Source organism: Drosophila sechellia, chromosome 2L (assembly GCF_004382195.2).
Source record: "Drosophila sechellia strain sech25 chromosome 2L, ASM438219v1, whole genome shotgun sequence".
Classification (NCBI taxonomy): Eukaryota; Metazoa; Arthropoda; class Insecta; order Diptera; family Drosophilidae; genus Drosophila; species Drosophila sechellia.
The window spans coordinates 1,721,611-1,744,263 of record NC_045949.1 but is presented as its reverse complement, the minus strand read 5'-3'; the positions used below and the strand labels follow the sequence as shown (position 1 = coordinate 1,744,263).

The 22,653-nt window shown below is 43.5% G+C and overlaps 4 protein-coding genes across 6 annotated transcripts; 1 reads left to right on the top strand and 3 right to left on the bottom strand.

Moving 5' to 3' along the window:
* Positions 1-44: 44 nt before the first annotated feature.
* LOC6617403 (ATP-binding cassette sub-family G member 1) lies at positions 45-18,086 on the bottom strand. Of its 3 annotated transcripts, none has more exons than XM_032727545.1 (12): positions 18,009-18,086; positions 8,623-9,039; positions 8,443-8,560; positions 7,187-7,382; positions 6,936-7,081; positions 5,538-5,776; positions 5,328-5,468; positions 4,702-4,988; positions 2,883-3,051; positions 1,745-1,845; positions 975-1,133; positions 565-909 (listed from the first exon to the last, which is right to left on the bottom strand). In XM_032727545.1, the coding sequence occupies exons 2-12, from the start codon at positions 8,996-8,998 to the stop codon at positions 565-567; spliced, it is 2,277 nt and encodes a 758-aa protein (XP_032583436.1). In that variant the 5' UTR covers positions 8,999-9,039; positions 18,009-18,086. The 3 variants fall into 3 exon arrangements, with proteins under 3 accessions (XP_002041728.1, XP_032583436.1, XP_032583435.1); XM_032727544.1 differs by lacking the exon at positions 18,009-18,086 and adding an exon at positions 12,692-13,234; XM_002041692.2 differs by lacking the exon at positions 18,009-18,086 and having other exon boundaries at positions 45-909; positions 8,623-8,998.
* Positions 18,087-18,334: 248 nt separating this feature from the next.
* Positions 18,335-19,492, top strand: LOC6617402 (rRNA-processing protein UTP23 homolog). The gene is made up of 3 exons (XM_002041691.2): positions 18,335-18,514; positions 18,576-18,776; positions 18,840-19,492. Exons 1-3 carry the CDS (start codon positions 18,395-18,397, stop codon positions 19,251-19,253), a joined length of 735 nt encoding a protein of 244 aa, XP_002041727.1. The 5' UTR covers positions 18,335-18,394; the 3' UTR covers positions 19,254-19,492.
* Positions 19,493-19,592: 100 nt separating this feature from the next.
* LOC6617401 (dehydrogenase/reductase SDR family member 7) lies at positions 19,593-20,777 on the bottom strand. Its single transcript, XM_002041690.2, has one exon. The coding sequence runs from the start codon at positions 20,678-20,680 to the stop codon at positions 19,715-19,717; it is 966 nt and encodes a 321-aa protein (XP_002041726.2). The 5' UTR covers positions 20,681-20,777; the 3' UTR covers positions 19,593-19,714.
* A 312-nt stretch (positions 20,778-21,089) lies between these two features.
* Positions 21,090-21,926, bottom strand: LOC6617400 (exosome complex component RRP40). The gene has a single exon (XM_002041689.2). It carries the CDS (start codon positions 21,837-21,839, stop codon positions 21,141-21,143), a length of 699 nt encoding a protein of 232 aa, XP_002041725.1. The 5' UTR covers positions 21,840-21,926; the 3' UTR covers positions 21,090-21,140.
* Between the last annotated feature and the right edge of the window lie 727 nt (positions 21,927-22,653).

The window sequence follows — 22,653 nt, the reverse complement described above, 5'->3', positions numbered from 1 at the left end:
TAGAAAACATTTTCAAATTCTTAATAGTAAGGAAAGAGAAGTCATCAGATGTACCAAACGTTTTATTATAAAAACAAAAATTTAAAACATTGTCTATACAAACTAAACGAAATATGCCATATACAAGTAATTCGAACTTAGAGCTAAAACTAAAGAGACGAAACAAAATATTGATCACAAAAGTATCTTTGTAGCGGACCTTATAGGAGTAGATGAATATTTAAGACTTGGCATAGCTGGAGTCCTGGCGGAGATCCAGCTCAGTGGATGAAGTATACAGTTTACAGGGCAAGATGGAAACGGGGTTATAGAGATTGTGTTGCAGTTGATCTTCCTTTTTGGTATATCAGCACTTAAACTGGAGTAAGCTACCCTAAAGCCTTCTTGCGTACAATATTTCAGAGAATATTTAAATAAATACCTAAGCTAACATCGAATCGGTCGATCAATCGTAAAAACACAAAGGGTTGTTTCGAATTTGGAACTTAAAACAAGGAGAGATGGAAAGACACCCGACTATGTACAAGGGGATTGAAACTGGGACCAAGCATTGGCCATGGGATCCTATCGTTTGTTGAGCTTGTGCCACAGCGTGATGAGGGTCAGCACATGCATGACTCCAATCACGATGCCCATGAGGATCAGGCAGTCGGACATGTGCACATCCGATATCATCATGTACTTGAGGAAGACCTTCGGGCTGCGGAAGTGGCAGTACATTGCAGTCTCGGGGCACTCCAGGAAGGGTCGATCCATCCCGTAGATGGCGTTCAACGCCCCGTGGAATCCGGCCCGGAAGTAACTCAGGTGCCACATCCATCGGAAGAGGGGCGTGATGTCGATGTAGCGCGTGCAGAATCCAAAAACGGAGAACATCACCGCCAGAATGGGTCCCAGAAACACGGCAAGCTGAGGCGAAAAGATCAGTTATAACCAATTGGATTCCCAGTTAGCTGGTCGCGTGTTGAACCCACCTTGGTTGGCAACGTGGCTCCCACGAAGAAGCCCCAGGCCTGTGCACTCAACGAGGCCATTATGCCCAGCAGCATGAAGTAGTAGATCCGGAATGAGTCCGTGGCATCGTTTCCAGTCAGATGCACGCTGATGATGATGTACATGGCGGTGCAGAGGCTCTGAAATGGAAAAACTCAAATATTAGTAAGCCATTGGAAAGGGAAGAGATTATTAATTGGCTGATTTGCTATAGATATTAATATTGATTTGTGTGTCATTTAACATTTATGATAATATTATAATTCATTGCATTGATATGGGCCGTGATAAGTGATTAATAGTAGCTAGATTAGATAAAACCAGTATAAACTCTATATGTAGAACTGGTACGACTGGCACAAGAGAATGTTGCCCCTAATTACCAAAAATGTTTGCCTTTCGAATCGTGAAACAGTGCGGCAAACAAAAGAGTTTCTTTCATTGCCAATTTCACTACATGGACAACACACTTACATATATATATACAAGTAGTCCGGCATTTCGGAACAATCACTGCAAAATTACAGGTAGAGTCGGGCTTACGCGATTCTGTCACGCAAATGAAACGCAAACTCGAACATCGCCGATTTCACATCGTTAATTTGACTTAATGACCGAGCGGCAATTCATTAGGCCACTGCCACCTATGGAAGCTTAGCTCTAAATGATGATTAATGACCACCGCCGCCACCGTTGGGGTTGGGTTCTGATCGCCCCGGCGATCTGTAGTATGCGCTATGGCGGGGCTCACCTGGAAGGGTATTTCGAAGGAGATCAGCGAGAGGAAGTAGGGACCCAGCTTGTACCAGCGGTTGAAGTGCTCCCGTGTCAGCATGTCAATTTCCAGCGGAACTGCGGATAAAGTTAATTGATAAACGGGATTGCGATTAAATTCGTTAGGTTCAATGCGATGCGATGCGATTCGATGCGAAGTGTGCGCACGAAGGTGAGGGCATTATACATATGTAGGTCAGGTCAGTAAACCGAAACCGGTAAAGATCGGATACCTCCAATGCCTCCTGTCTGCAGTAATTTATTGTAAAAAAGAGTAGAGAATCGCTGGCCAACCGGTTTTATTATACAATAATCGCAGCTTGTGTCTCTTGTATTTTATAATTATTTACTTAGCGGTCTTCAGGATCGCCTTTTTCGGTGCGAGAAGTGCACTTTTGGCAATTTACATGGAAATTATAAATGACAAAGTGGATCGATCGTCAGAGATCTTTTATCGCTAATCAGATCTGGCCTCGCCTCGAGGGTTAATGTTCCAATCAATATATTTTCGGTAAGTTTACTATGGCGTATTTGGAACGCTGATAATTTATTGTTTGTGACGAGAGTTCTCTGGATACAAGATTGTGAGGTTTGAGCAAGTCGACACAACCAATAGAACAATCTGCATGTAGATGATATCTTAGAACACAGTTTTACTCTTAGCAACTTATAAAATCGGGCATTTGTATAGCCTAGCTGAATCTCTGGACCAACCCAGCTAATGATCCACTATCTAAGCTTAGAATCTTGTTTCCTTTTTGCTAATTAAGAGCCACGAAACAACTGTGCAAATGCCAAGATATTATTGGCTAATCCGCATTCCGCGATAAATAAGTATATTGACAAAAATATCTTAGAATGCGGCAGCTAGCGACAAAGCAAAATTGCCAAAATCGACACACATTGCGCAAGAACAGCTGCAGTTTTTTGGCCAAATCTGGCGACAAATTTATGCATAACTTGGCTATCCAAGGAAACCACCGACTGGAAACTGGGAGGGGCCAAGTCGGAGGCACACTCGATAGCACTCGAGAACCACTTGGACAAATGCACTTGGGTGGTTAGATGATGGCAAGGTGAAGTGAGGCGATTATCTGGCGATTGCAGCTACTTACATGTCAAGACCACAGCCATTTTGCCCGTGTAGACCAAGAGCAGCGTGGAGCCGTACAGATACACGTAGTTTCCCAGCACACTCTGGGCATTGTTGCCCACGTTCATGTACAGATACCCGAAGACGACTCCGATGAAAATGTGCGAGAGGATGCGGGCCAGCAGCAGAAACTGAAAGAGATACGGGGCGTTAGGTACATATGTGGCACACAGGTTGATACAGATGCCAATCAAGCAGTTCATGGAAACTCAAAACTGAGATACTTTACTGAGATACTTTGCTGAACTTTCTCATGCGAATGCGAAGAACTCTTTAATGTCCTTGCAAATATGCTCATTGCTAGTTTGTTGTTAGTTTAAGTGTTCACAGCAAGTTTCACTCGAAGTGACACATTTATGGGCAGTTTTCTCAAGGTTGGGCTATTTGTCACAAGCACTAAGCTTTTAACTATCTGGCAGGAAAGTGGGTCTAAACTATGACATATTGCGTTACTACACCCATAACTTTAATAAAGTAGCTGGTAATAAGACAAGACTGTGCCCAACTTGATGGCTATTACATTGACCGCAGTTGTACCTTTTGGCAACTAATAGCCAGTAAATCGTGCCGTGGATGTTGGTCATTAGAACAGTCCAAAGCCGAAATCTATGTGAAGGCTGAGTGCTGGCTGGCATTACTTTTGAGTTACGAGCCGCTCGAGTGGGTCCGAGATTCTCGGAGTCGGCGGTTGGCCGCTTGGCCGGTTGACACGTCAATATCGGCGGAACTGGAGGTGCTAACGAAGCTATGTTCACACTCCACTATTTGAGTGGCCGAGTGCAGTGTGTATGCAGATCCATCGCAGATTGATCGTGTGCAGTCACATAAAAGTGAGTTAGCTCGCTAAGTGGTCATCACACAAGCTGTTCAATTTCACATTCAAACATACGCCAAGTGCTAATTGGGCACATTCGGATGATAAACGCGGGCCATCAATCTCGATGGGATTTCTGATTCCGCAGCTACATATTTATTTATCTCTTTTTTATGGTAAGTACTTGAGCCTTTGCCCCGAGTCATTTGTTTTTACGTAGTGCCAGTGCCAACGAACTGAAAATCGTTGTTAATTGTAGAATATATGTTGTAGAATATATGTTATATGTTAGAATTCAATTGCACAATGAGTTGTGTGCATGAATTACTTATGAGCCCACAAGTCGCTATTAAAAATGTGGCTTAATGCCCTGATTATATGCTCGGGCATAATGCATAAAAAATTCAGCTGGTGCTCTATTATATTCCGCATGCATGATCTTATATCACCATTAAGAGCATGCATAAGTCCCATTTTTGTATGATTTTTGTTTAGCAAAATCCGAAAGCGTGGCGAAGTGTTCAACCTTCCCAAAAAACTTATAGTACTTAATGTACGGCCACTAAATGGTAATGTGCAACTGGGCTGTAATTGCCCGAGGAAATATAAAAATAAAGTAAAAAGCGGCTATTTAAGAGATTAGCCATTAAGAATTACGCAGAAACGAGATTAGCCGAAACTGGATTCACTTTTCGAGGACGCCGCACCAATTACCAAATCAACTCGACAGGCCATCAACCATCAACTCTTAACGCCGCTGCCCTAAACCGGCTTTCAACTAATTGTTACCCTAGTTACTTTGTGCATTAAAGTTATTGCAGTCGAGTCTTAAAATAAAAAGGTAAGCTTAAGTGCTTTAAAAAGCTGACAGATATATATAACAAATATTTTTGCCATAATTCGAGCCTTGAACTTTGATGGTTGTACTCAGTTCGTGGTATCGAGGTTCGACTGTGTTTCTACTCACGTAGTTTCGCTTGGCGCAGATCAAGATGCGCTGCATCAGGAGCACATACTGCATGAGGAACGAGGCCGATCGGATGGCATTCGGCGGCCTGGCAAGGGGCTGTGGCTGTGGCTTCAGATTTTTCTCCAGGAGATTTGGATTCGCGCTCTCGGGGGCGCCGCTCAGTGCTTTGATCTCCTCCAGAGCCAGCTCCTGCGGCGAGGCGTAGTCGAAGCAGGAGTATTGCGCCGCCGAAAATGCTGCCAGCGCTTCACTGGTTTTTACCACTGTCTTGCCGCCCATGTTTTCTGCAATTTGGAGAAAGTTCCAGTTAGTAAGTGGCAGCTCTAGTAGGGGAAATTTCTGCACCATGCGCCAATAATTGGCAGTTTACCTTAAAAAAAATTTGATTGTATACATATGTTTGGAATTGCTTCACAGATTTAATAGCTAAAACGCATTTATAACACCGAAAATAGTAGCACACCTCCTCTACTTTAACGACTCAACTTTAAAACGTGGCCTAATAAAGATGGCTATCACTGGACCGTAACAATATTCGCATAAAACTTCATTCAAACTTTTATATTTAGAATAATTTAATTTACACAAAGCATGGCAACTGATCTGAGCAGTATAGAACTCACCTTTAATAGTTTCCACGAGGCGTGCCATATCGGCACTGCTCATATATCTACAGCGATCCACATCCTCGTAATACTTTTTATTGGCCGCATGGATTAGCTCATTCAGGTCACGTTGATGCTCGCCCACGGCCACTTCCAGTACTGAAATCCATACGATATGATATGATATGATATGATATGTGGCATGTGGCATGAAAGTGGTGCTCTTACGATAGTCAGCTGGGTTGTGGTAGCTCGGGCAGACGAGCTGCTGGTCGGCCAGGAAGGGCACCAGTTCCCGCACAGGTCCTTGGTACATGCAGTGGCCATCGACGACGGCGTAGAGCTTGTCGAACATCTCGAAGATCAGGGCACTCGGCTGGTGGATGGTGCAGACAATCGTGTGGCCCTGGGACGCCAGCTTCTTCAGCAGAGCCACGCAGGAGCTGCACGAGGAGCTGTCCAGGCCACTGGAATCCGAACAAGCGAGCAGAACGACCCGGTCATTAATTCAACTTTCGGGGTGACTCAACTTTGTTTAATTGCTGCCCGCCTAACCTTTGAAGAGCTAACGAATAACAACCCCATTAAACCAAACATCTGTCTTACTGACAGCAAAGAACATCAAGCAACTGGTCAACTGAAACTTTAATGGTAGGTGAGATAGCGGCTTGAACTTGTAGCGAAGTCAAATGAAAGTGAGAAACGGGTTTGTTCCCAAAATCCATTTGCCAATGCAAGTCGAGCGGCATTGCAAAGATTTGATGATCGACTTGCAGTCGGCATTTTATTTGACACTTTCAAAAACGAGTTCTTTCAAGTGTTATTACTGCCTAAAATTGATACATACGTATAATTTCAGATACTTATATCCATGTATCCCAGATTCAAGTTTACACTTAGCCTAATACCCTTTTTTACATGTATCTCACGACTTGGAGCTTACTAATTGCCAATGATTGGTGATAAGTGAGGTCTAAGAAGAAAAGCGTATGATATTATAGTATGAAGAGTCTCAAAAAAAAACCCAGTCGTTCTCGGCTTTTATTCTTGAGATATTTCTGGAACTGGCAACTCCCTTTGCTTGCAAAGTATCCAGTCATGATTTTCACTTTGGGATTGTGGAGTCATCAACCAACTTGTACTTAGTCATGCCACATGAAAAGGGACTCATACTCATAATCCCCAGCCAGACGACTCAAAATAACTGGCTCTTATTGCTGCATGAATCCGATTTAGGTTCATACTATATAACCACGGACCCATCAATCCCTATTAAAGTAATCTACAACTAATGAACAATTTAATTAATTACGGAATTATCTGCCAGATAGCGCAGTAATTAAATGAATAATCAATAAAAAATTTAAATAATAAACTGTTTACAGCTCACCGAACACCACTAATCAATACAAGTCGAAACTATTAAACAGACTATCTGGACAATTGATAAGCCCTAACTCATATACCAATATAGATGGGGACAAACTTGACATGTTGGTGTTTTTGCTGAATTTCCGCCAGGCAAAGTTTGCTCATCATCGTTATTAGCATCGGAATGCTGGAGATGATCACTATCATGGCTACTCTAATTACATAAGTCTGTTTTCATATAGTAGTGTCACTCACGTCGTCGGCTCATCCAGATATAGCACGGGGGGATTACTTATCAGCTCCAGGGCGATTGCGAGTCGCTTCTTTTGGCCACCCGAAAGCTTCCCAGTGGGCACATTGTAGCGATGTTCCAGACCCAGCAGCGATAAGATGTGTTTGATCTGGAAAGAGTGCAGAAGTATTTCGGATAAGATATCGAATCGTTGCCCTGAGATGTTCTTTAGAGCTATAAATACATGGAGAAAGGGTCTAGGATTATCGCTTACAAGATCCATTTTGTACGCCTTGGTGACCTTGAAGCCCAGCTTCAGATGGGCCGCCAGCAGCATTATCTCGCCGACCAACAGGTGTGGACGCAGCAGATCGTCCTGGTGGATGTAGCACAGCATTCGGCGGAACCTCTCGGAGCTGGGAGCCATGGGCTTTCTATTCACCCGGATATCGCCCGACACGCCAGTGGAGCTGCAGAAAAGAGGCGTGGTCGAGTGCCGAGTGAAAATGTGTCGAACAAAAATCGCAATATAATCGGGCGAAGCTGTTAGTTTAAGTACTATAACGTACATGGGTTCAACATGGGCTGGACTGAATGAAAAATAGCTTCACTCACAAGCGTCTCGGGTTCGGGGAAGTGAGTCGAGCTACATATGTATATTATGCTCATGCGCCACTTTCAAGTTCATAGTTTACTGACCGATAACGTTTAGCAATGAAAACCCGTGTACCGCCTGGGGCATCGTTTTTACCACCACGTCCATTACTTAAATCATGATAATTAAGGCAGCAGCCTGCAGTGAATGGCTCCACTGGCCAGACTCGCAGTTCCTCCCTCTGCACGTGCGGTGCATGTATAAATTGCTAAAATGTTTATTTACTAAAATGCTGTAATAGCTTTCAGTTGGCCATCAAAAGAGGGCTGCGATTAAGCGGCGATTTCCTGCGAGATACGTCAATTGTGGCGGGCAATTGTGACTCAGAGAGATTGCTTCCCATCGGCGACTGAAGTCCTAATTATGCAATGGCTGAGAACTTGAACCGACCTGCCGGAGGAAGTGATGAGATTACCATATGTCCGGGATGGAACGGCAATCGCAAGTGCACTGCCTTCCAGACGTCAAACAAAACGCGCGATTGTGATTCATGTGTATTTCGCACATTCCTATGTAGCTATCAGTTGCAAATGCAATTCCTACAGCTTACAAGCAATCGCTTTCTAAGCTGTATGGGCAGATACTAGAACTAGGTGAAATTCCACAAGACCCTTCGATCTCTAACCCAGCCATGTGAAAATTTAATTATATAGCTAGCCAAATGCAGCTGTGTTACTGGCTGCCGACACTCAAACAATGTGCTGATTGATTGAACGACTGCGACGTCTGCACTTTATATGCACAGCCGATGTGTGCAATGTGTAATTAAATGGCACGAAACAGATTGCATATTCAGCGATATAACCATAAATTAAAAGCGAAGCTGCCCGCAAAGTGCATATCGACTTTCAAGTTCAGCCGTGCGGAGGACTCACCAAAATCCGGACATCGCATTCAGCAGCGTGCTCTTGCCGGCGCCCGAAGGACCCATGATGGCTGTGAGCTCGCCAGACCGGAAGCTGCCGTTCAGGCCATGAAGAATCTCCTTGGTGACTGCGGCGCAATAAGAAATACTTCAATATAGAACATTCAAAGTGCTCAGAGGCAGCACCCACCGAACTTCCGCTCCGGGAAGGAGAACTTCTTCACTGTGTAGCGCACGTCGGCGAACTGGATGTCCACGGGATCGCAGTGGTCGAAGTTGGCATGCGCCACCGCCTGGTGGTAGTTCGGCCTCTGGAATCCGTTCAGGTCGTTGGTCACCTTGCTGGTTAGCTCGGAGGAGCCCCTGGACGAGGTCGATGACGTCTCGTCGATGGACAGCTCCGAGCTGGCCGCCGTGGTGCAACAGTTGATGCCCAGGCAACCGCCATCGGGGTCACCATGGTGACCCTTGAGGCTGCAGACGCCGGAACTGCTGCTGGCATCGCTGTTCGCACCTCCCACGCAGCAGGCGGCATCGGATGCCTTGATGTCTGGCAAGAGGGTCATGTTTGCACGGAATCCTCAATGTTTCTGGTCAGGATGGGTATCTGAAAAGTCACAAGGAGGAATGAACTCTTTAGATGCGTTGCAAGTTGGTTCAAGAAGCTGCGAAGATTAGTCTTATCAACGCAGACGTGTTTGAATGCAATCAATAAATGTTTTGCAGTAATCTACTTTTGAAAGCCAAGGCGGAGTTTGAGTGCTAATAGTGTATATAATTAAATATGGCTTATAAATTAGGTTCATTTCCATGTTCTTTCTAATGATGTGATACATCCGTGATCTGCAATCAGAATTCACGTCCATAATTAATGGCCTCTCAAAAGTTTTTCGCACGAGTGTAGAATTATAGAAGCCGCTTTCGAATTAACGACCTGTTTGCTCGCTGGGGCGTTAACTTCATTTAATGTTGATATTTGAATACAAATTATTTATTTGTTGCAAGCAAATTAATTTTTTGGGGCGTTTCTCTGTGCTTGTGCAATTTAGCACTTGCACCTCGCGAACTTAGCAGATGCGTCATTAAATATTTCTTATATATATAAATATAATATACACACAGTTTATTTTGTTTTCTGGGCTTTTTTTTAAGCCTGCCTCGAACAAAGAAAGTTATTGAGATGTAAAAGGCATTTATTGTTGATGGGAGATGGGGGCACTTCGCTAAGTCAGCTCTGTCTCACTGATGGATAGACAGTTTTGTAGGCTGCCAGTCTGAAGATCCCTTATCTGCGAATTATTCCTCTCGGAGTCCAATAAACTTTAGGTTTATTTACAGACTACGCTTCTTTCGAATCGGGTTCCAAAAAGCATGGCATGTAACCAAATAATCTTTGGACCTGTCATCTTTTGTGGAATTTCTCCTCTTTGATTCGATGACTCGACATTATGCAAAAATAGACAGTCAAAAAACGAATAAAATCGAAGGCTTAGTTGTGAATTAAATTCAATTTGAAGGAACGGTGTCAATAGCAAATATTGATGTTCTAGTCCTAATGAAATTAGAATTGATTTATAGTTGATTATTCCGCAGTTCGCTAATGTTTGCTAATTTTATGTACCCTTGACTTAGGTCAGTAATTTTCTGCCCGATTTAGGGTTTGCTAATTACTTATGCAAACAAATAAGCGGGGAGGAATCGCCTAGAATGTTGTTTGCACTCGATGGAAAGGTGTGTAACTATTGGGAAATAGTTATTGAAATAATATATACCAAACTGCAGTGCCTTTCCCAACAAGAAACCTTCAAAGAACGAATATCTAGGCTAGCACCCATGCAAATTGGCTTACTTCAAAAACGCTTTTCCAGTGGCTTTTCGCGGTTCTTTTTAGTCAGGCAGTCCATACACACACACTCCGGATTTGTTGTGTTTATTTGGCCAAAGAGTTTCGAGTGGCCAACTGATATTGACTTTGGTGTAAAGAGCTTGTGTCTGGCTTGTTCGCTGAATGACAAGTCAAACACTGTTGAGACAAGGAGAAACCAGTTTAACATAAAGAACTGCAAATCATTTACACGCTTTTCGCAGTTCGCAGTCTTTGATTAGCCAAAAAATAGAGCCGATCAAGTCGAGAGGTGCGACATGATCTTGGTGCCAGCTAGAAGTTCAACTGGTTCTGTCTTGAGTGCATTTCGAGTGCAGTTTCATTGAGCTGGCGGCGTCCATTGATTGGGCGACTGTGGCAGATACAATTGAGTTCAGCATATGGTCGATCAATTCACGATGTTCGCCGAATGACATAATTAAATATATGTATATGTGAGCATTTTGGAGTGCACATGTCTATGCATATGAAATGAGAAAAGCGAAGTATTCAGCCATGGTCGCATATCAAATCACGGATGAATACGTAAATCGGGAGTATGTTGTGAACCCACTATGCTGCAAAGGCAACGAGGCCTTTTAATGTTGCACGTAATTACTTTTTATGAACCAGCATTACTCGTTTTATTTATCTTCAAAAATTATACTGTGCATAGTTTTAGCTTGTTTTATGAATCTGCTCCTCTGCTGCTGATTTCCAGCAATAATAAATATTTTTATGGCAACACTTATCTTTTAGCAGTTTGAGCCGCACTCCGATGACTCAAACACAATTGTGTATGCACTTTGTAACCCAGAGATCGTGACCCAGCTTCATAAGTGGTTCAGAAGCACCGAAACCAAACTATGAGAATCCGGGTATTCATATAATTTTGGAAAGCTCCAGTCGCAAAGGTCGTTGGGACCTTTAGACATTCGGTCTGTTCATAACTCAGTCGATGCAAATTGTTATTTTTCGCCGCTGGCTCGACATGCAAATACATAAACTCGAAAAAAATCGAAAAACGCTCGCCATTTCAATTAAAGTCACGAAACTGAAAGATCATGAACAACTCCGGCACAGAAAATAAAACAAAGTAGATGAGAACTACAATAGAATGAGGCAATTGATCGTTTCGGCTTGGCTACTGCAAAGCCAGGATAAATACAAAAAAAAAATACAAAAAGGAAAACTAAGCCGCGCATTACGTATACGACCCCTGGGACCACTACTTCACTGCTCGCCTCGCGATAAAGAAAAGTGACATCGCCAAGGCCAGCACGTGGCCAGCTAAATAATGTTAATGGATCAGGGTTTATCTCAGCCAGACTCGGTAAACATATATGCACAAGAATGAGTTCTATGACAGCGAACATATGTAGATGTACATTCGTGTATGTACGTCGCAGTAGCGCATAATATTAAGTTTGTTTTGATTTCCAATATTTGTCTTGCCTTTTTTTATTGAATTTCTCGCTTCGAGTGGCAGTCAGCCATTGACCGCTATATTCGGTTTGTTTATAACTTATATTTCGAGTGCCTTAGTTGTATGTATGTATATTCATACGTTAGTAAATTTTATCATCCCGCGCGCGTAATGAGCAAATTGAACGAAATTAAGATGATTGAATGGGAATTTAGATAGAGAGATTAATCCGCTGGAGTAGCGAAATAAAAGTTCACGATATAAGTAATTGCCCCAACTGTTTCCCAAACAAATTAGAAACACATTGCCGCTGGCTATGGGTATGGAAGTGAATAAATTTGCATAGCACAATTCCCGATTCAAAGCACACTCATGAATAAGTTAGTCGAGGCACGAGTGATGCAACTAGAAATGCTGCTCGCAGCGGAACGCATAATCCGGTGGGAGTGGGAGTGGGTCCCACGATAAAGAAAAACCAGCCGATGAAGTCGATTCTAATGCGAGATGGCCTACATTTTCCACTTTCAAGTTATGTTCGAGTATGACGCGGCAGACAGAGAGGGCCAGCGAAGAAAGAGCAGGACGGAGTTCGAACGGGTAGCTTTTCTTCTGAGAAAGACAGGCAAATTATGCAGCTGCCCCGCACAGCTGTTTACTTTCTAATCGGGAGTTTTTAGCATTTACCACTATTTTAAATATTACTTTGGGAAATAGAATTAAGCATAATTTTAAATTAAATGGTACACTTATGAGAAAGTTAATTGTTGCAGAAATTTAGATTTAAACATCTAGAAGCATTCCACTTTTTTTCTCAGTGCGTGCTTTCAGCATTCTTCTGTTCTTTGTTTACACAATTCTTCTGGTGATTCAACCCGCTCCTGCACTCCACTCCTCCCAAAGCTTTCTTTTCTCTAGTTCTTTCTCCGTTTAATGGGTCAAAAGGTAACTAACTCGACGGTGTTAACGAACCTCTTGACTGCAAGCTCTTCAGAGGGTTTTTTCTTCGCAGTAGTACACGAATAATTCGGATTCTTCTCGGGAAGTCGTAAGACTAGACGCGTAACGATTTTTTTTTTAATGAAAACACATAAACACAAAGAAATGTTTCTCGTACTCCACAGCCAACTGCAACGCGGAATAATTGCAGTCTGTCTAATTAACCTTTGCTTAACATATGGACGAACACGCGACGATTGTTTTATTGTATTGTTGTTAGGCGCACTTCTTGTATTTTTTGTTGATTTACTAATTCGACTTTGTTGCACTTTCTTAACATTTTTCTACTTTTCCTCTCAGTACACGGTGTGTGCTTTTGCTCCGGCTTTTGCCTCTGCTTCCATTGAACTTATGCAGATGGGCAGCGACGCGTAAATTAATTTCAATTGCGTGTGCTATACATAATGTGCTTCGATTTCTGTGTATGTCTCGATTTTCCCCGAATTCGATCCCGCTGAACAAGAATATATACGTCCCGCTGCACGTGCGCTCGCCACGCTCGCTGCCGATCAACTAAGCGGTAGAGCGCTCTCCACGACGCCTTTATAAGACCCCTATCCCCATCACAATACGTCTCAGCTGCTCCGGCGGAAACTCTCGCTCTCTCTCTCTCTCCCGCCGGTCGGTTACGTCTAGCGTTACGTTACGGGACTGCTCCAAACTCCGATATCCAGTAAACTGCGGGCTGCGGGGTATGCAGGATTGGCGTGCAACAGTATATGTGTAAATTTCTTGCAGGCTTAGGTTCTTGCGGTCTAAATTAAGTTAGTAAATAGTACCTTTAAGGACCTTTTCGTAACTCTGGCTTTTCTTGTTCCCAAAAAGGATGCTATGATAATTAGACTACAACATGATATTTAAAATGAAAGACAGGGTGTCCAAATGTCGAGTCAAGTAGCGCGTTCCTTGCATATGTTTATTGGTCGTGCATTACAAGTAATATACCCTGACCTCCATCGCAGTCCCGTTAGGCACTACGTAGTGAGCACTCTCTTGGCAAATCTCCCGATTTCTTTCTGGATTTTTTTTGCTAACGATCGTTGCGTGGTTTGCACAAGTCAAAGTCAAGTTTTTCCTATGACGTTAGCTGCGTTTTTCAATCGCCACAATTTTTCTTTTACTGTGAATCAGTTTGCGGTTCGAGGTGATTTATGTCTGGGCTTTAACGACAATGTGGAAAATTGCAGTTTGACTGGGACTTTTGGTATTGTCTCATAGTATGAGCTCGGTTTTATTCGGGTTTATTGATCTACGAGCTGGTGGAAGGTTGCAATTATTCGAAAATCAGTTATTGGCATCGTGTAATCAATGCGAGGTATTGATTTTTTAATTGCTGGTTTGTGCAGGGCTCGCGATTAAGCCAGTAAGCCAGTCTGCTAGCTTGACAGAAGACACGTAAGCTGGAAAAACTTAATTGGGCCGAGATTAGCCGGGCTAATTGGTTTCTAAATAGATCTAGGGCTGTTGCTACGACTTTTTTAAATGGGTTAATCCACGGGACAAGGCTTGTTTAAAACACTTAAGTGCCCTTGCCCAGCAAATTCTGTGCGGAGAATGCTTTAATTGTTGTTTGAATATCCACCGATCAATGAAAATAGGGGTAATTATGTGTGATGCAGATTCTTTGCTGCAGTTTAAAGATGCATATTCAAGATATTTCATTTAGCTACTATATTTATATTTTATCACCTTTCAACCTCACCCTTAAGCATTGAATGGAATAACAAGTGCATTGGGTCCATCTGAACGTAAGCCTAATTAGCTTTCTGATCAGTCAGGCCTAAACAATCCCTTTATTGTACTGCAACCTTTAATTACAATACATTCTGATCGGATCCGGCCAAAGATCAAGCAAGTACATGGCCCTACCTTAAAATCTTTAATTACTCCTCATTTCTTAATACATTGTTGGTTCAGGCTGGCGATTAAGTCGGGGAAAATTTGTTAAATGGGCCAAATAAACAATCTGGTAAATAATCTTAATTATATGCGCTGCAAGTGGAAAATAGTACGGAGTTTCAGCTTAAGCCATCGATTTAGCTAGGCTCGCAAACTTGGCTAATAATTACTCGCATTTCTGGGATAAATGGCGTAGTTTTTCCATAAAGAATTATACTTATTTCGCACAGATAAGGAACAAAAGATAGCGGTAGATAATAGAGTTATTTTTCCTGCTTATCTGGGCCCAATTATGTGGCCAATATCCACTGATAACGCTGTTTACAGAGTGTTCTTTGCGCATCCAATTATTTGGCTACCAACTGCGGCCAAAACACTTGCTGCACTTCCCACGAACTTTGAGCCAGGTTAATTTCAGGTGCGTTATTACCCAATCGTCATTCAGTAAACCTCGAATGATGATTTACATCCATTTCTTGGCACACGAATGGGCGTTCTCAATGTTTAATTTACATTTATAATTTTCCAGACAACGTCACGATATTTTCCCCTTGTGGTGTGGGTTTTGAGTAGATCTGCTCAAGATTTCATTGAGATGCAATGGTGATTCAGATTGGGAGATATCGAGTCTATCTATAAATAGACACGGGCACTTGCCATTTCTATTACTCTCTGTTCCCATTTTCATATCAAATTATCAGAATTGTTTACAAACATTCATTCATTCATAACTTGATATTCATGTTTACAGGCCCAAGCGCCGCTAATTCATAAACATTCATACACATTCTAACTAAACAAAATTCTCAGACACACTTCCAATTTCGAGTGACACCCACCTATTCAAATTTATGGTTTTCTTGGCTTACTATCTCTATTCTTAACCCACATAGGCGAGCTTAAAACATGTTAGTGTGACTTTTGTCGCGAATTCGCGAATAAATTACCCGTTTCCTTTGCGCCCAGTTACGAGGCACTGGCCCAGCTTTTTAAATATGAAAATCTGAATAAGCTAAAAACAAATTACGAGATTTATTGTCAACAAATCCGAGTGAAACTGCGCAAGCAGGAGATGATGACGATGGCGATGGAGGAGATACCGCTCCACAAGTCCGCCGCACTGATTACACATCGCGTGTCCCCCTAGCGGCGACAAGTTTTGGGTGTGCTCCCAAGATCTGTGTGCTCCAAGGCTCCAACAGCCAGTAGCCCTCGGAGGTGGCACGATGCTGGAGCGTGGGCCCCACAAACCGAACTATTCGCTGGTAGAAAGCCTTCCAAACAAGGGTTAAATCTGGGTTCACGATCAGCTATTTTCGCAAGCTAGAAAATGCTCAGGGCGACACTTTTTAGTTCGGAAAAAAAACTCCAAGCTGATAGCGAAATTCGAAATGAATCGCAGATCGTCGAAAGCAAGTAATAACAAGTCTTTCCCTATGCCCGGCCAGAAATCGCAAGAAAATAAAATCGCATTATTAAAAGTCCACTTGGGACACCAAATGTTTCTCTAATGAGAGGCATAAACCCAAACCCGTATCATATATAGGGAGCCAAAGCCCGGACCAAATCGGCATACCCTCCAAACGCACCCCATTTGGCCACTAATTAAGGAAGGGGCAGGGAATCGGAGGAGCCGGCGACAAAGTCTGGCTTTCGGTTTTCTAAGCCTGATTGACATGCATACACTGCAACAAATTGGGGGGCAGGGCGCGGGCTGGCGTGACGTTAGCCAATTGTGAATGGATGAATGAGTGAATAAGTTGATTTCGAAGGAGGCTACTTGTCATTTCGGCCTGCTCCCAACGGGATGGGTTGGCTGATTCCACGGCGATCGTGTCGATGGTAACGTAGACCGCAGTTGAATGAATTATAGATGCGGGATGATGTTATATAGTTCAAAGTCTGGGGATGGGTGCCCGGAACGCTTACGGCATCAGAATTAAACGAGCCGTGGTTCATAAAACGATAATGGTCAAAATCGTGGGCATTGAGGGATCAGGTGTTATATAATAAGTAGTAAACTATTATGAAGCTACAGTCTTGTACTCAATATTAATATATTTTGCCATTTTCTTTTTCTCTAATCACCAAAGATTATTTAGTATTGATAAAAATAAATTATATTCCAGAAATAGATTAATTGGACAGAAAGCTAATCGCGAGCCATCAATTTCTGTCTGTGCTTCCCCTCCAACTCGAATTACACAGAACTTCATAGTTACTATGAATACTAACACAATGCGAATTACTGTTTCTTTCCACAACCACCAATCCACCCAAAGATACCTCTCCTCGGACGATGATTACTATGAGTCACTTTCTTTCCATTCAAAACCAGTTGAATAATACGGGAAACAGCGAAAGAAGCCGCCGAAAAAGCTGAGTACCGAAATCAGAATGCGAGGCATGCGGCACATGACAGTACTTCGTAATAAATCCAATTTTTCCAATAGCGAAAGGTGTGTTCTGGAGGGAATATGAGTGCGCAATCGATTAGCATATGAATACCACTGTGCTTTTGGCCATTTCATTTTGCTCCGCAGTTGGAAAGTTGAATAAACTGCAAGAACCAGACGCAAAGTGGAGGCGTGGAAAGCGAAGATGATCCATCCGAGGAACCCCAGACCCCAGATCCCAGATCCCAGAGGTAGTTGCACCCACGATCCAACCTTCAACCGAGCACAGCTGTCAATGGCCCAACCTTGGGAGATTAACGCTGGAAAAGCGAGGAAAAACAATACTGGATCACACAGCTGCCGCAACTGGTGGCTTTATCGACATGGCATTATAGGCAAACTTGACCAATATTCTTTATCGTGCGCGGAAAAAAACTGCGAGAACATTGTATCCATTCGCAAATAGAACTATGTATCTAAAGGTTATGGCAAAACTTAATTATTATGATTGAATATAATTGTAATTGTAATTAAATTAAATATGCTATTTGCTTATTTCTTCTTTATGTACTATAAAAAAGATAGAATAACTGAGCAAGAAGACCTCGGTTAAATCCAATCAGCATGATTAGCAAGAAATCCATCAATTGTATGTCAATTAAGCAGATTAAGGAAAAACAAAAAAATGACCAAAGAGGAAAACCCATCAGCCATCAGGGGTGAGCGGACAGGGGAGGCTATAGAAAAGCAATAGAGGGTTAGAGGTAACCGGTGGTCGGAAAACTTGATGTACGCAGTAAACAAAAACCGAGAACCGAAATATGGAAAATGTAAGCGGCACAAAAGTTATATATACGCAGTACAACGACCTGGTATTTCAAACCATAACTACGCATTGCAGGCTTCAAAAGTCCTCGCACACAGGTTTTAACTAAACATTTGATGAACTGACTTTTTAGTTGCTAAACACTTTTCACAATAACTTTCAAACTTACAGTATAAATTGACACTTTTAAATGGAAGGCGATGTCATTAAAATTGGAATTTTAATCAAGCGCTGCTTGCTGCACCTGCAACTGCAGTTGAAAACCAACTGACTACGCGAAGGGAAATGAAAACAAAGCGCTTAATAGCTGCGGAAAAGAGAAAGGGAGGGAAATTGCTTGAAGAGGGTTGAAAATGCATTCTCTGTTGCTTCCGGTTTGGCGCCAAATGTAAGGCATTTCGAATTCAAATAACAGCAGATTGTACATTACAACAGAGCTGCTGTGCGCACGCAGTCTGTTAGGCGAGAACAGCTGAGCTTGAACGCTGTTCAACACTGCACTTGCACGCTGTTTTTGTTTTCATTTGATAAACTTAGTGACTACCCACAAATATCATGAAAATATCTCGTTTTAAGAAGTCGCACAAAACTCTGGTGTTCTTTGCCAGCAATTTCGACTACCGGGAACCCTACCAAGTGCTAATTGATGCCACCTTTTGCCAGGCAGCCCTGCAGGTTGGTTTTTGCTTATATCTTTACCACTTGTTGATATCCATAGTTATTTTTTAACTTTTAGCAAAAGATTGGCATAGATGAGCAGATAAAGAAGTACTTCCAGTGCGGCGTTAAGCTACTGACAACCCAATGTGTTATCCTGGAGTCGGAATCCCTAGGCGCTCCTCTCACTGGAGCCACATCCATCGTTAAGCGATTTCATGTCCACAAATGCGGCCACGAGGGTAAACCAGTACCGGCTTCCGAATGCATTAAATCGATGGTAAATTGGGAACTACTTGATTTCTAGTATGCTATGGTTATAAACATATTACTTGCCTATCAGACCAAAGACAATCGCTATGTGGTTGCCTCGCAGGATCGTCTGCTGCAGGAGAGTCTTCGCAAGATTCCCGGACGTTGTCTGCTCTATCTGCACAAAGCCACTCCTGTCTTGGAAGCCCCATCTAAAGCCTCCAAGAAGTGGGTGCAACGACGGGCCAAAAACCTAATGCTGGGCAAACAGGTCGAGAAAATCGACTACATGAAGGAGAAGCAGGGACTGAAGCCAGCTGAAACTGCAGTCAAACCCAAGAAGCACAAAGGGCCCAAGAACCCCAATCCACTGTCCTGTAAGAAGAGCAAAAAGCACAAGGCGAAGCCACAGCTCAAAGGAGTTGAGCAGACTGCAATAACCAAGGCGAAACGAAAACGAGTCAAGATTCCAGCGCACGTCAAGGCAGCGCTAGGAAAAGATTAGATTAGATTGGTGGATCAAGTAGATAAATATAAGATAATGCAAGGTAATCTGCAGTCTTGACAAATCATTATAATGTGGGAGGAGCTGCTTTAACTAGCCACCTTAGTGTGTTTAATATAATGGCAGAAAAATGTATGCAGCTGAACCAGTTCCAATCATGATAGATTACTAAATTACTGGTTAATGACTTAAGTTAACTAAAATATTTTAGAATTCATAAATCTTAAATTGACATTTGATTATTAGCTTACCATTATATTGCTCACCAATTGAATAGGAGGAACTGTAGAATCCCACTGTGCCTGTGAAGATTATCGCAATTGAAACGCACTCTCAGCGTAATCTTGTGCACATATTTATATATTTTAGTATATAGTTAAGCATTATACAACAGTATAAAAGATGACTGAGAGTCGTTTGGAGCAGGGAGAGGGAAGGGGCGAGGCTCACCGCAGTCGTTCTCACAGTTTGCCCTCGCGAATCTTGTTCAGCGTCTTCTCGGTCATGAATTGAGCCAGGATCTTGCTCAGCGTGGGATTCCGGGCGCAGTAGGCCAAGAGATTGACGGGGAAGAGGCCGCACCAGGTGAGATCCATCTTATTGGCCAAGGCAACGGCGAACAGATCGCCACATCTCTGGGCCGTCATCCGTTTCTGATTGACCGTACTCAGACCCACCTTTCCGCCCTGCGAGCCCGTGAAGGCCTGCTGCAGGAAGTCGGTGGCAATGGGTCCCGGTGCGAAGAGCGACACATCCAGCTTGCGCATCTCCACTTTCAGGGAGAGCAAGTAGGCGTTAAGGGCGTGCTTGGCGGCACAGTAGGTTGGTGAAAATGGCACTGGGCTGAAGCCGGCGATGCTGGAGGTGGCAGCGATGTGTCCTCTACCGCCGTTCTGCTCCACGAAGTAGCGCACCACCAGGCGGCTAAGGTGGACCACCGCGAAGACATCCAGCTCGAACAGCTCCCGGTCCACCTCGATCTCCACTTCGGTCCAACTGGCTCGCTGGGATCGGCCAGCATTGTTGACCAGGACATCCAGTCGATGAAAGTGATTGAGCACCGTGTTCAGATGCGTCTTATGCTCGTCGAGATCGAGCATATCCATTTGAATGACCAGCACGTCCTTGGTGGCCAGCAGTCCGCGAGCTGCAGCTAGGCACTCCTCTTGCACCTGCTCCAATTGCTCCAGTCGCCGGGCACTTAGCACCAATTTCACTCCATGCCTGGCCAAACTGAGCGCCAAAGCGCGACCTATTCCGCTCGAGGCACCAGTTATCCAAACCACCTGCCCGCGCATCGACGACAGCGAGACTCCGAAACGGGACTTGTACCACAGGGCCACATTGCAGTCGAGCAGGATCCAGAGGAGCACGTACACCACATAGTACAGCACGAGCAGGAGCAGCAGAAACTCCAGGAAGGTCATCTCGTTGGCTCTGTATTGCACAGCTGGGTCGAAGAAACCTTTGTCCTCGCCGCAACGTAAGGCACTGAAACCTGTTCTTGCCCACACAGAAATCACTGCGAGCGGGTCTGATCGATCAGCTGTTGGTGGGCACCAGAGGTGACGCAGTGACTGCGGAAAGTAGTCACCTTATCTGACTTATTTCCCTATTTGTACTTGGTTTTTGAATGATTATATATATTATAAAAATACCTTTTGGTAGCTAGATATGGGTAGTACAATCTTTCTTAAGACAACATGTAGGGCTAAATCTGTGTTACGAAAGCTCTTCCATCTGCTCATCTCTGATAGTTTCTTTTACGTAAACGAATCAGGGCTTCCAACACTCTGCCTTTGCGCCAACACTCACAACAAAATTCAACCCGAGTAGTTTGGCTAACCGTTTCTTTTAATATAAAAGTAAGTAAACTAAGAACTAAACCTAGGTCTGCAGGAAGTCTCCGAGATTGCCGCATATCTTGTCGATTTCCGCACATCCCGATTGCTCCAGCGCCGAAATGGCATTGGCGAGGGCAACGGTTTCTTTCAGGGAATGAGCCTTCACCCAGATCCTGCCGTTGACTCCCACGGCGATCTCGTAGGGCATTTCCCGGGTTAGAGCGGCGAGAACGGGGCAGTTTTCCCGCAGCAACATCCTGCCCAGATTCAGGCTACACTTGAAGAAGAATCCTTCGGTGAGGACGCCCAGTTTGCCACGTTTGCCCACCGAGTTGACGCAGACCAGCTCTGGTTCAATGTCCGCGCTGGCATTCAGGACTCTCGCGTAGATCAGATCGCCGGGGATCAAATCCGGGCGATTCTTCTTGGTAGCCGCCTCAAAGGCGAGATACGATATGGAGGCTGTGTCCGCTGCTCCGATGTCCACGCGGTACATATCGCCCGACTTGGCTCGCACAATGCCCAAGATCAGATCTCCGCGTGCAGGGATGTACCTCCTCTGGTAGTTGTCCACCCAGAAGGTGCCGGGTTCCTTGTGTCGAAGTGGGCCCGCCTTACTGGCCACCACCGTGTCGTCCAGACGCCGCAGTCCCGGTCCGAGGATCACCCGCTTGCTCTTGGCCAGCTCCTCAATGGCCGCAATCCGCTCGCCAGGCATAACTATTGTGTTGGTCGCGCTCATTTTAAAGTTACTTTTCCGATTTGAAAACTCCAAACAAAAAATCCGCGTGTGTCTTTCAAGACATATGGTCAAGTCGAGCGTTACCAACACTGCCCATATCAGCCCTGGTCTTTAAAGTTGAATTAACAGTAGCTGTAAAGAACTTAAATATTCAAATTATTTTTGCCCCTTTTTATATTCTTATGTGCTTACGATTTTTATTATTTAGATAAGCTTAAAAAAGAATAACAGAAAAATGATATTTAGTCTAAGCAGTATTTGTTTTATATTACAAAATAATCTTGATAATGCAAAAAATGTTTTAAAGGACTAACAGCGTGTGGGCGGCAATGTTAACCAACACATATTCGACTTTTGCCCGATCAGCTGTGCTGTGCTGCTATAAACATAATCGTACGATTTTTAAAATCCGCTTTGCATTTATTTGTTCTTATTTATGACAGCTAAAAAGCGTGACTAACCACAAGTATGTGACTTTGAATGACCCGATTGTCCAGAAAACACGGGAACATTTCATTACCATTGGTTGTTACACTTCTCTTGATGCCATTTGATTGTTTATGCTTTATTAACGAGAGCATTTAATATTATGTAGATAGACATGCAATCCACAGCTACGTGTGGATCCCGATTATTCTAACCTTGTGCGAAGGTCAATTTTCCCCAAAAAATATAGGAAACGTACCAGGGAAAACAACAAAAAAGGGAAAGCGAACCCCCACACTGAAAACCGGCGGGCACCTGGAAACGCATACATATAAAAAGAGAGTAAATGTAAGTGTCCCTCTCTTTTCAACACGTAGAGATGGGCGAA